At 50.4% G+C, this 12,931-nt stretch overlaps 1 protein-coding gene across 22 annotated transcripts in view; it reads left to right on the top strand.

The window, feature by feature from the left end:
- Nucleotides 1–6,439, top strand: part of LOC105072482 (partitioning defective 3 homolog) — a 536,087-nt gene extending 529,648 nt beyond the window's left edge. For 20 of the 22 annotated variants that reach the window (XM_074358260.1, XM_074358265.1, XM_074358251.1 and 17 more), the window contains one exon: nt 4,440–6,439. In XM_074358260.1, the coding sequence (XP_074214361.1) occupies nt 4,440–4,833 (394 nt within the window). In that variant the 3' untranslated portion in view covers nt 4,834–6,439. The remainder of the gene's footprint in view (nt 1–4,439) is intronic. The other 2 variants (XM_074358257.1, XM_074358261.1) reach the window with 2 other exon arrangements.
- The last annotated feature ends 6,492 nt before the right edge of the window (nt 6,440–12,931 follow it).

Below are 12,931 nucleotides of genomic sequence, written 5' to 3'. Positions count from 1 at the left end.
TTTAAATAGAAGAATAAGTTATTTAGCCCAGTCTAGGGAAGACTCGCGGAAGTGTAGGTCTGGACAGGACTTCGGAGACGTCTGAGGGACACTGAGGCACTTCCCTGAGGTCACACACTAGCACAGAATGCCGCCAGCCTGCCCGCACCCTCAACCACTGCTCTTCAAGGCTCACTGCTCCCAAGGGCTTTGTGCCCGAGTGTGGCACACGAACAGGTGGAGACGTTGGGTCCACTATGCTCTCCTGCCCTTCGTGCTGTGTGGGGGGAGGGGTAGAGGAGGATGAAGAGGGAGGAGGGAAAGGAAGAGAAGGTGGAGGAGGAGGAGGAGGGAAGAGGACAAGGAAAGAGGAAGAGGTAGAGGAGTGGAGAGGGAGGAGGAGGAAGAGGGAGGAGGTAGGGAAGGGGGAGGGAAGAGGAAAAGGAGGAGGGGGAGGAGAGAGGATGGAGGAGGAAGAGGAGGTGCAGGGAGGGGAATGGGAGGAGGAGGGCGGGGAAGAGGACGTGGAGGGGGAGGTGGGAGGAGGAAAGGGACCAGAGGGAGGAGGAGTGGCCACCCTAAGCATCACCTGTGCATCAAATGCGCGACACTGGGTACTTCTGTGGGAGACCAGTGGAAGACCCCTCTGCCCAGCCCATTGGCTTGGTTCATCCATCCAGGGGTGTGGATGAACCGACACACGTGGCGGCCCTCGTGCCACCGCCAGGCAGGGGTGGCAGCACATCACGGCCCATGGGAGCGGAGATGTCTGGATGGGGCTGCGACCTCTTGTTGGCCAGTATCTGGCTCCCTGCGTTCAGGCTGTGTTGAGAGTACCTGTGAGAAGTGGCGAGGGCTGGCCGAGCTCTTCGTGTGGGAGGAGATGGCGGGGGCGGGGGTGGAGGGGCCACCCCCGAGGTCTGCGGACAAGACGGAGGCAGGGCTTCCCCGGGGTTTCTCCTGCTCCCCCCTACAGTGGGCCAGGGGCTCCATGCTGCGGGTGAGCCTCCTTCCCCTCTGGTCAGCGCTAGCTCCCTCACGGCTGGCCAGTTCATTCCGGGTGGACGGAAGAGGGGAAACCCTGAAAGAGCTGTGTGAGTTGAGGGAAGCGGGGCCGGCCAGCCTCTACATCACATTCACCTCTCAGAGAGGGCAGGTGACCTTACCTGCGGGGCTTGATCACACGTCACTTCTGGCCTGCCCTCCGCATCTGCACAGCCAGCTGCAGGCCACGGACTGAAGAATGCCTGTGTCCAAGCGGACCCATGCGGCTCAGCCTCGTGCATTTCCGGGGTCACCTGTAACTCCTCAGCCCGCGTCTCTGAGTGGGGACGGTCAGGGGCTGCGCACCCAGGGGGCTCCTTGCGGAGCCAGGAGCTGGAGTCAGAGGAGGGCCATGAGGACCCGCATGCGTGGTAGTCCGCGCCGAGCTTCTGCCACGTGAGAGCCTTCAGAAACATTTGCCCTCAGCTCTTTAGATGTGGACAATTAGTGGAGTTTTGTCCAAAGAAGTTGCTGTGGCATTTGATGCCAGAAAGATCTCACACACACACAAAGCTCGGCTGCAAAGCAGAGCATCAGACAAACGGTCAGGACTCTGTATGAGGCGCGCTGGACAAGGTGGTTTGAATTAGGGTGCGTAGCCGCGCTGGGCAGGGGCTGGGGGCAGTGAATTCTCGCCCTGATTAAGGAGATGTACAGGCAGAACTCATTTCATTTTGAAATGTCGGTGAGAAACATGAGATCACCACATAGTTCTCAGTCAGATGAGGATTTTTTTTTTAATTCCTAAATTATTTTTTTTTTCTTTTAAATCCATTTTTAATTCCTAGCTCAGTTCCTTCGTAGCCAGGAGGCAGCTCTGAATGTGAGTGAAGCGCGCCCCACCATGAGGGTGGGCTTCAGGCAGGGCCACTAAGGGGGCAGTCATTGCCAAACCAGGCTGTGTGCTTTGCAGGGACTCAGAACTCTCCGGTGAGCTCGCTGCAGGGCCAGACAAGCCTGGGTGACGGCTGTAAAGACAGTCACGGAGAGGAGTGAAGCCTCGTCGCCGCCATGCTGCCCCGTGGCCCCCGCGTGGTCGTGGGACCGTGGGAAGCTCGCTTCTCGGTCACCGAGGGAGGGTTCCCCTGTCACTCCTGCGCCTCTCTCTGCTCCTTGAACTCTGCTGATCCTTCTGACTGAGGATGGAAAGCTAACGTTTCAGTTTTTTTCCATTGGCTAGAAGGACACTCCCTCTCCTTCCAAACCCAGAGCCTGATTGTTGGAGGCAAAGTTAAAGTCACCCATTAGTTACCCCTGTACTAGGGGGCACTTTCCCGAGCACTTTACAGGTGTTACTTAATTCCTTTCTCCCCGTAACCCGCCGAGGTTACAGACTCTGCCTGTTCCCCAGAGGAGGCACCTCGAGCCCCGGGAGGACGACCTCTGGGCTGGCGCGGCCGGCGGGCGCGGGGTCGGAGCAGTGTCCGCGGGCCGCCAGCCCCGCGCCCCGAGCCCGCGCTGCTAGCCTTCCGGCGGGGGGACGCGTAGCCGTGTGCTGCTTCCGCACGCGCCTCTACCGCCTGCCCACTTCTTGTTCTCTTCCTTAATCAAGGGCTTGCTGAGACGCTGGCTTCCTTTCTGAGGAGATACATACACTTTCCCCACACGTCTTACTTTGAACCTCAGGGGCGGGGTGGGGAGGGTCTGTCTCTCCTCTCTAAACTGCCTCATTTGAAGAAAATTTTACCTACAAGAAATTCTTTCATAATTCCCATCCTGAGCAAACCTTTAGTGAATTCTCAGTGTGTCTGACTACAAAAAAGACTGTCTTCCTGGACCGACTCAAAATGCATCTTCTGGTGCAGAACCTCGTGGGGATGGAGGTAGGGATGGAGAAGGCCAGCGGACCTCTGTCGTCCAAGGATGTAAAGCCTGTCTCTTGTTATCCTTAAATTGATAGCTAACCCAGGAGGGAATCCCACTCTGTTGCTGTAACATCAGTAACATGTTTATTGCTTAAAAGTTTCATGATTCACGTGGAATCCCTTGGCTCCATGCGGGAACCTTCCATCAGTCATGGCTCGAGGCAGAGTAATTTATGACTTTTTAAGTGAAGATAATCAGCGCGTTTTGCAAATAAAGCCTTCACCAAACCTAAGGGTTCTTGCTCGGGCTGATCGTACCAGGGGTCTGATTCCTAAAAGGGAACAGAGATCCTGTAGACACTTCAGTTAATCAGTCATACCCAGGAGTGATACTAGCCATTAGTTATCTTCCTTATTGAAAATACTCTTGACTACATCGTAGGCCATATGGAAAATGGGCAGACTTCATCCTAAACCACGTTCATGCCTCTTCTGAATGTTCAAAAAATGCAAATTGCTTCATTCCTGTGGGAGACCCAGTGCTTCACGGACCTTATTTTCTGTCTGCCAGTCTTTCTGTCGTGTTGTGTGTGATGTGAAAGGCTGAGCAATGCCTACTGTCACCGAATGATTTTCTTATTGATAAATGGAGCAATATATTTTGTTTTTATTACTCTGTTCTCGTTCGCGCTCTTCCATTCTCAAGGCAAAAAAATTAGGGCATGTCTTCCTTTCTGTCCCAGAATTGTTTTACTTTATCATAGCCAATCTTATTGTAAATTCATAAAAGCATCTAGAGACTTGATAGTAAATTAAAGATGTTTGAAAACAATAATGTTTCCCGAAAATGATGTGCAACTTTATTGCCGAAGCGCTAAGAATTCGAAATTTCTATAGGACTCTGATTTATTTCCCCATCCTAGGATGACAGAAAGTGAGCTAAGTTCTCCTGGCCTTTGGTGATGATGCCATGGGCAGGAAAATAGTGCTCACTCCACACACATCCAGGGTCCGCAGTCCTGATGGGCATGTAGTCTGAAGTGTGTCAGTTGCTGACATGTACAACTTGAAAGCCGGAGCTCTAAGGGGCTGCCTGTTGCATTTTTAATCACGAAGGCACGTAGGCTTAAATCTTTCATAACTGAACTCATGCTGTGATCCGTAGCAGGGACTGTTAGCCACCATCTCTGGCAATATGGTGGCAATGGTGTGAAATATTCGTTTGGCTTGTTGTTTAGAATTGACTTGTAATGTTCTAAAGCGAGCAGTTACTGCTGTCGAAGCTACCAGATCTCTCACCCTCTGATACAGCATCTTGCCAATGAGTCTAAACTGCAGGAGCGATCGTTACCCTGAGCAGCCCCCAGGGTAGCTGCTGCCTGTTACTCTCCCCCGGTCAGCGTTGCTGGTGAGCTGGTCTCAGACTTGAGCTGCCTGAGGACACTTGCGTTTGACCCCTGCAGCCCCATCCCTGTGTCTGGCATGTGACTGGGATGCAGTGCCGTGTGCTGGGCTAGGACGCGCCACTCGGGCTCACCAGCCCCCTCGCGCCTTTCCCCCAATCTCCCCCCACCCCCAGCCCCGCACTGACCTCTGGGCTTTGATTTCCAGGCAGAGCAGGAAGAACGCCAGCTCCGTCTCCCAGGATTCTTGGGAGCAGAACTACTCCCCTGGGGAAGGCTTCCAGAGTGCCAAGGAGAACCCCCGGTACTCCAGCTACCAGGGCTCCCGCAACGGCTACCTGGGCGGCCACGGCTTCAACGCCAGGGTGATGCTGGAGACCCAGGAGCTCCTGCGCCAGGAGCAGCGGCGCAAGGAGCAGCAGGTGAAGAAGCAGCCCCCTCCCGAGGGGCTCGGCAGCTATGACTCGTATAAGAAAGCCCAGGACCCCAGTCACGTCCCCCCCAAGGGGCCCTTCCGGCAGGACGTGCCGCCCTCCCCGTCACAAGTCGCCAGGCTGAACAGACTCCAGACTCCCGAGAAGGGGCGGCCCTTCTATTCCTGAGCCAGAGGAGAGCGGATGCTGCGTGTCATGCAATAAAGGACATTTTCCTACGGAGACTTGTCCTGGGGGAGTTTTTTTAAAACCTCGGTGGTACTACGGAATATTTCTCTTGTTGGTATCAGTGCCTTTAAGCAGCGTGGGCAATTCAATGGAAGGCCTTAATGTCTTTGCCACTCTGTCTCAAGTGTCTACGTCATGGAAGGATTTCCCGCCATCTGACAATCACCTGTTCGAGGCATTTATATGCTCTGCATCTCTTGGGTACCCAGGATCCTGGCCCAGCCCGTGAGATGTCTAGGGCTTTGGGTACCTCCCTGTACAGCTCGTGGTGACAGGTAACCCTGAAGCCGAGGGTGATGCTGTTCCCTTTTTCCCCGTTAAGTTCCTAGGATGAGGTGACGTCTCTGTCTCTGGTGGATGACAGTGGGTGGCATTCACCAGACACTGGGGCTCCACGGTACTTCCTGGCACAGTGTTTATAATCCTTTGTACCAGTGTGGTTTCCCTTTTCTTTTTCAGCTCCTTGTAACAGGAAAGGTCCTTCATCTAAAAGAAACGAAGCCATATTCCAACACTGTCTGGTTATCAGGGGGGTCCTTTTGTAACTGCCTTATAACTCAGTGTTACCAATAAAGTGACCATTCTGTCTGTGTTTATAAACACCCTTGCTCAGTCCTGTTCCTCACACACGTGTTGAGTTCCCCACAGCTCTGCGTGGGGAACGTGGGAGGCGGGTGTGAGCCCTGGGAGGGAAGGGCCACCTGCCCGTGGGCCATGTGTGTCACGCCGTGGGGGGTGGTAGTAAGGACAGGAGTCTCCCGGGATGAGCATCTGGCCCAGCACACCCAGTGTGTGTTTGACAAGTCAGCAGGAGGCGCACAGCACAGGACAGGGACAGATACTCCTTTTGGGATTCCAGAAACACACATGCTTTCTCTGGTTTTTAAAGTCGGTTGGAATTGATGTTTGTCTATTCAGCCACCTGCTGTATCTCTGCCTGGTGATGCCATCCATGCTTCTAAATAATTCTTCCAGGAAACAGAAAAGAGAAATAAGAGGAAAGCCATTACACCCCCCACAGAACATTCTGGTGTCCCCAGACAGTGGTAGCAAAAGATTGCCCTCCTGTCGACACGTTAACGGGCGTACGGGTCAGGAGGAGCCGGGTTGCCAAGGGTTCCCATGTTCTCATCTGCTGTCTGAACATCACATTGTACACCCTGGCTGGACTGCTCAAGTGCCTGCCCATCCCGATGTGAAAAAAGCTTGAGATGAAAGCTCAGCATCCTGTGAACAAAAAAGAGAAGGAAAAAGAAGAGACGTGTACTGATACGCCTAATTTTTTTTACTGGCACACTATTTTTGTGTCCACTTGTTTGTAGAACCCGTGTGAGGTGTCTATCCCCTACCTGCATCTGTCTCTTTTGCTCCTCTGTGTGACGGTTCCATTTGTTTGTAGAGCGTGGTGATGTTTAAGCGACGTGACCGGTGTCAGCGCGGTGACCTCGGGTGACAGCGGCTCCTCCTCACAGCCTCCCCTGTGCTGTGAGAAACAGCTTTCCCTGTACATGTGAGACGTCCAATAAAAGGCATATTCCTTCCTGTTCTCTGTGGTGTCTGTAGTTTTCCTGCAGAAACTCTCCTAGCTGGGGTTTTTTTTTTTAAGTCTATTAGCAGATGTGATTTTTTTTTGTCCATATTTAGAGAAAGTTGAAAGATTCCTCATTTCTGTGTACCAACACGGAAATGGGTGATTGTTTATTGGAGCACCTGAGGAGCGAGGGGACAGAAAGGAGAGAAGGACCTGATTGAGGAGCCTACTGGGAGGCCCAGGCCGCCCAAGGCAGCCGGGAAATGCTGAACGAAGGAGCCGATACACTAGAATAAATGAAGGAACAATCACACAGGGAGTGGTGTGGCATTTCCATGGCTGCCCGTTGCTCCCTGTGGACTATTTCATAAGCAGACATCCTGGCTGAGTCCTAGCCATGCGCACCTTGAGCCCAAAGAAAAGCCCAAGTTCAAATCCGCTTCCAAACTAGCCTGGCTCTGACGTGCTCGTTGATATTTGCACGCTGTCACTTGGCTCTTCCCGGATTATACATTGAAGCTTTGCTCTTTCCTCCAGAGGGACACTCGTTAACATCTGTATGGCGCTTCGAAGGCATAAAGGGTGCTGCATCCCTGGGTGGGTCTGGTGCACAATTATGGTCGTGGTCCCCACCCAGAGGGCAGTCTTTGCCAAGACGTGTCCAAAATGCCCTCCTGTGGAGGGCCGAGCATCACTGATTGTCACAGCAACCCTCACCCTGCCACTAAATCCAGATTCTGTCACCTCAGGATTAGTAACGAGAAGTGTACGGCAAGCCAAGGCGATAACACGTCTTCAGCTCTTACATGCCTACAGGGTGTGGGGAGGCAGAGAAGCGAAGGTGGACAGATCTGTTAATTTTCTCACTGACCAGGAGGCCCGTCGCAAATGCTGAGACTCACAGGCTGTTTATCCCAGCTGACAGTGAGAAGCAGAGCAGGGGAGGCAAGAGTGAGTGTCACGGGGGCCCAGATCACAGAGGATTTGTAGATTCAAACTGACAGTCTGAGCCGCCCGGAGGGGTAGAAATAGATGGGGTCAGCAGAGAAGTGAGAAGAAAGCCAACGAAGCAATCCTGTCACATGGACTGGCCTCTGCTCCAGAACATTCCACCAGGACCTGCCAGGACCACTGGAAGAGCACGTCCATGGGGAGAAGTCCCAGGTCACGAAAGGGGGCAGGTGGCAACCCCAAGGCCCTCGCAGAGCTGAGTTGAATGGAGTAACTCAACTGCCCCTCGGAAAAGGCGGTCCCCCTGTTACATTACTGCCCCCCTTAGCCCATTAGGACTATGCAGAGTCTGAGAAATATTCACATGGAACTACAAATTACAAAGATAGCGTTATATAATGTAGGTGTCTTAATATTATATATATTTATTATGTAATTTATGTTTAATGTATTTATTATTATATATTAATATAATGTATTAAATTATTCTATGTAATTTAAGCACCACACCCACCTCCCCTCCTTGTGGTCCTTTAGACCAAGGACAGCTCCTAGGGGACAGCATCCTGTGGTTCCCAGGCTGTGTCACTAAAAGGAAGGAGAGAGGGACCTGGGATTCTCAGGTTTTCTGCCAAGGAAGTCAAATATATTGACTCAGAGACAGTAAACCAAATGAATTTAATTTTTCTTTTTGTTTTTTTGAGAATTAGAAGTCCTTTTTTAAATTTACTTATTTTTAACATTTTTTTAATTGAGTTATAGTCAGTTTACAATGTTGTGTCAAATTCCCGTGTAGAGCACAACTTTTCAGTTACACATGACAAATGAATTTTGTTTACAGTCAAGTGGGTGCAGTTGGTTTTATTGCAAAGCCTTTTTGAAAGGGGGCAGAAAATAGGCCCAGAGAGCTGACCACTTGGTCGGCAACGTGCTTCGGCACAGTCCACCAGCACCGTGAGTCTGCACACGAGGCCAGGGGAGAGCAGGGGCCCCGAGGCTTCTCAGTCCGCATGATTTACCCCAAAAGGACAGTCATCTACTGACTGCTCCTCGTCCTCCATTTTCATGAGAAGGTAGATGTGTTTGTATACGCGCACCACAGGTGCACGGAGCACATGTGAAATGTACACGCAGCTCTGCACCTGTCTGGTCGTTTTCACGTGTCTCTCATTTCATCCTTTGAGTCCTTAAAACCCAAGTCTTGCCTCCAGTGTAAACCAACCCAGGATGAAGCAGGTGGGGGTTGGTTTCTGGCTTTGTTTGCTAGTCATGGCCAAGGAGGTCATGGCCCTCCAAGCCTGTCCCATCAGGGACGTCCTCCTGGGATACGGTGTATCATAAATTCAGGTGTCTATTAACAGGGCTTTTTTTTTTTTTAAACAAGATTACTCTGACAATGACATGTCAGGTAAGGAGATAATCTTCTTTTCTTATTTCAGAGACAGGATATCATCTTAATAAGGCAGCTAATAAGAATGTTCACAGGTCAGAAACTGAGAGTGATGGAGATATTTTAATGGAAAACCACTGTCAGCTCTGAGTAATGATTAGATCACAAAGCTGGTTGAATTAAATTGACTTTTTCTTAATGTGTGGAGGATGAGGGTTGTGATTCTGAGCATAAGCTTTTATTTTTTTTTTAAATAAGAAACTGACATTTTACTTAAGATTTCACGGGGAAAAGCAGGGACAATTATCTTGCACTCCTCATAGAAGGAACTTATTTTCCCATTAGATGGCTTGTTCCCTCCAAAATTCATCATCTTCCCAGCCCACATACATCTTCCCCTGCCTCCTTGTCCGACAGCTTTCACATTCTGTTCAGCAAAGTAAAAAATCTGCCAGGGTCCCCTGTCCATAAATTTAGTGTTTTTATGTCAAACCCCATAGTGGAGAATTTCATTTTTATAAAACAGTCCATCATGGGTCAAATAAGATGAAACATCTTTGCTAAAGAGGAGAATCACCTTTCCTTGTGAGTTTTTTTTTTTCCTTTCTGAGTTTTAATTTACATGAGTTTTTATTTTCTCATTTTTAACTTTCTAAAGCGAGTTATCCGTGCATTAGCCTGTCCCTCCCCAGGCGTGTCTATTTCACAGTGGACCCAGGGGAAAAGTGCAAGGAACAAGGACAAAGGTGTCCCACGGCGAGGGGAAAACATTACTCATCTTTCATCTCTAACAACTTATTTGCTCACAGGATCAATTAAATGTGTGAAAAACAGGCTTTTTTGCTCAACTAACTGCCGAATCACCCGACACTGTTGTTGGCTTGGGAAAGTCATTTGGCGTGTGTCCCCACCCCTGCGCAGCCCCGAGGTCTGTGATGGCCTGAGTCTCCTGCAGGGTGTCACCCACGTGGTGACGGCGCGGTGGCTGGAAGGTGATGCTGGGCTGGGAGCCCCTCTCCCGTCTCTGAACGCACGTTGCTGCATTGCTGGGAGGCGCCTTCTGAAGCTGGAGTTTGGCTTCTACAGGGGATTTCATGATGGAAATATTTTAAGCACAACTTTGAAGATTTTGCCATTAAAAACAATCTCACGTGGCTCAGGGCCCAGCCAACTGCACGCACCACGGGGGAAGAGCCAGAAATTGCTGGCAAGGCGGGGGAAGAAGCAGTCCGAAGTTCTCAACCCGTCGTGACCTTGGCTAATGACCTGGTTCCAGGGCTCGGTTCATATCTGATTTGGTTTTACTTGGCCCTCGTTGTCTGTGGTTGTTTGTTTCTGTTGGGGTGAGATGGGAGAGGAAACATCAGCTTGACAACCCGAGGCGGTGGCAGAGGAGGGCTGGCCTGCATGCTGGGTATTTTGAAATAACACAAACCTTTGAGCTTGGCTTGTGGGGCCTCACCTTGAATTTGTCCTGCTCCTGCCCTGACTTGAAACTCTGTTTCCAAGTCTTCCTTAATGTGATCTGCATAGGTTGCCTCCCATCAGGGTCCAAGGAGCTCACCTTCTGAGCAAGCAAAGCGTCTCTGCAAAATCTGAACCAGTGACCAGCGTGCCTGGCAGCCCAGCCCCCACGTTACTTGGGTGACTTACACACGCCGGGCTTTACGATTTGCACAGCATCCTCTTTTGCATCTCCAAACCCTGTGAGGCAGGTTAGAGAAATGAGCGTCTGATTTTACACATGAGGGAACTGGGACTCCCAGAGTTTGTGTCTTGCTGGCTGGTGAACAGCCCAACTGGAACACAACACCCACTGTCCTGAACCTTTGGGGTCTTAAGGGTGTCACCAAAAGGAAAGGGTTTTGTTTTTAACAGTTTAAAATTCCTTACTTGATGGTAATTCACTGATTGGGAAAATAAACACACTGTATAATGCACAAAGAGTTATGAAATCAGCTTTGCCCTCAAAATAAATTTTCTTAACCATAATACTATTGGCGTACATTTAAAAATTCCATATGTACACATATTATATACATTGTGTGATATAATGCTTATATAATGGTTTACCTTAGTCCAAAAATGCACTTTGAAACAGACACCGCCAGGGATCCAAGCGGATCTGCAGCCCCCACCACCGGGTCCCTTGTTGGTAACCGCTGTTCTACACTTTGGATCCTTTACTTCACTATTTAAATCTCTTAGACCAGAAGGTATTCATTTCTAAGCCAGGTTTTAATGTTGAGAAGAGCAAGAGTCCTATGAGATTAAAGATATTGACTTTTTAAAAAAAAAAATGAGTAGGGTCGGCAGCCTGGTAAAAGCAGGAGGTCAGAGGGGCCCCGGCAGAAATCCAGTCCTGGCAGGCGAGTTTCTGAAGCAGATGCAAAAAAGACCCCAAATGCTGATACCAAATAGAAAAGATCTCTGGGAGATTGTGCAAAAACACAATAACAATTTGCATTAAATCATGGGCTGTTTTCAGCACAGATGGGAAAAGCCTGTTACAAAATGTTGTAAGACATTTGCGGCGGGCTTCAAGCTGGACAGGCATTAAAAACATTCTTAAGCTGTTCACGTTGGAATAAAAATGTAAATCCTTTTTAGGGAGAAGTCTCTTTACCTATCATTTTTCTTTGTGTTTTATTTCACTTTTGGTAAAGAGATGACATACTCATAGCCAAGGAGGACCGATCCATTTCCAGGGTTGGATAGATAACGTTTATCTCCAAAGAGGCAGAATATTAATTACGCATAGAAAGAAACTTTTAGCACTGGGACATTCCCAACGAAAGGAGTGGCTTATTTCACTCAAGATCCTAATCAAACATGGTCACAGAATCTTGGAGAGAAATGCGTGTGATTACTGGGGGTGCTACAGGGCGGCGGGCAGAGTTGGGCGGCTCAGGAGGATGGACACCTCTCCCGGGAGGCCCTCTGGGGTTTGCCCGCAGCTTCACTGGCCCGGCGGCTCCTCTAAACCGGCTGCAGGCTGGGAGGCAGGAGCCAGCAGCTGGCACTCCAGGGCCTGCTCCTCCCCCACCGAGCCCCTGGAGGAGAAGCATAGCCAGCCACAGACTCGCGTCTGGAAGAGCCGGCTGGCCAAGGAGACAATCCAGCTGAGCGAGCACTTCCCTTGGCTCCAGCCCTCCTTCCCGTAAGCCAGGAAATGCCCTGCCTGCTCGTCAGGGACGGCGCACCAGGGACTGCCGAGCTCCGCCTGGTTGCTGTGCACACTGTGTGAGTCTCTTCCGCGGCCTCTCTCAAGTCCTTTTAGAGTTCCCTCTGGATTAATTGAAAGGCCTGGGTATCCTGTTTGTGTGATCTGTTCGAGGTAATTGTCAGGCTGTGAAGATGGCCAATATTGATTTTTTAAGAGAAGATGCCACTTTACATGGCCTGAAATGGACAATGTGGAATGTGGAGTTGGTTTAGGAAAAATTACCATCATATTCATTCATTCGCTCACTGGTCTGTAGCCCCCGCTGTGTGCCAAGTGCTGTGCTGGGGACATGCCAGCAAGGGACACAGCCCTATATTCCAACGGCAGACAGCTTGTAACAGTCAGAGGGCGGTAGCTGGCATGAAGAAAATGAAGGAGCACTGGTACCAAACTCAGGTTTGTTTGCCCAACGCACAGCGAGGCCAGACAGACACAAACATTGGGGTATGGAGCAGAGAAAGGTTTACTGCTGGGCAGAGCACGGAGAATGGTGGCTCGTGCCCCCAAAACCCCAAACTCCCTGAAGGGTTTCAGCTGAGCCTTTTTAAAGGCCAGTTGAGGGAGGGGCATCCCAGGGTCTGTGACCAGCTGTGCACAGTTCTGATTGGTTGATGGTGATCACTCTTTAGGCTTCAGAAGGTCAGGAGCCATGTGCTCATGATCATTAAGTAGTTTATTTCTTCCATTGGGCGGTGGATTTAGCATTTGAGAAACTAAGGAAATCTGCATAAGATACTATTATCTGGGTCCTACAGAGAGGAGCTACCACAGAGGACATGGTGGGGGGGCTGTCCTGGGAAGGCCCCACAGGGTCCTGCTGGGTCACAATCCCCCCCTTTCTCTGATGCTCCTCAGTCTGGAGGAGAACAGGTACAGGACAAGGAGGGGATAATATTTTGGGTAGAGAGGTGCATCATGACTTGGCAGAGGAACCTGGTTT

The sequence above is a fragment of the Camelus bactrianus genome, chromosome 35, assembly GCF_048773025.1.
Source record: "Camelus bactrianus isolate YW-2024 breed Bactrian camel chromosome 35, ASM4877302v1, whole genome shotgun sequence".
Classification (NCBI taxonomy): domain Eukaryota; kingdom Metazoa; phylum Chordata; class Mammalia; order Artiodactyla; family Camelidae; genus Camelus; species Camelus bactrianus.
This window is presented reverse-complemented; position numbering and strand designations above follow the sequence as displayed.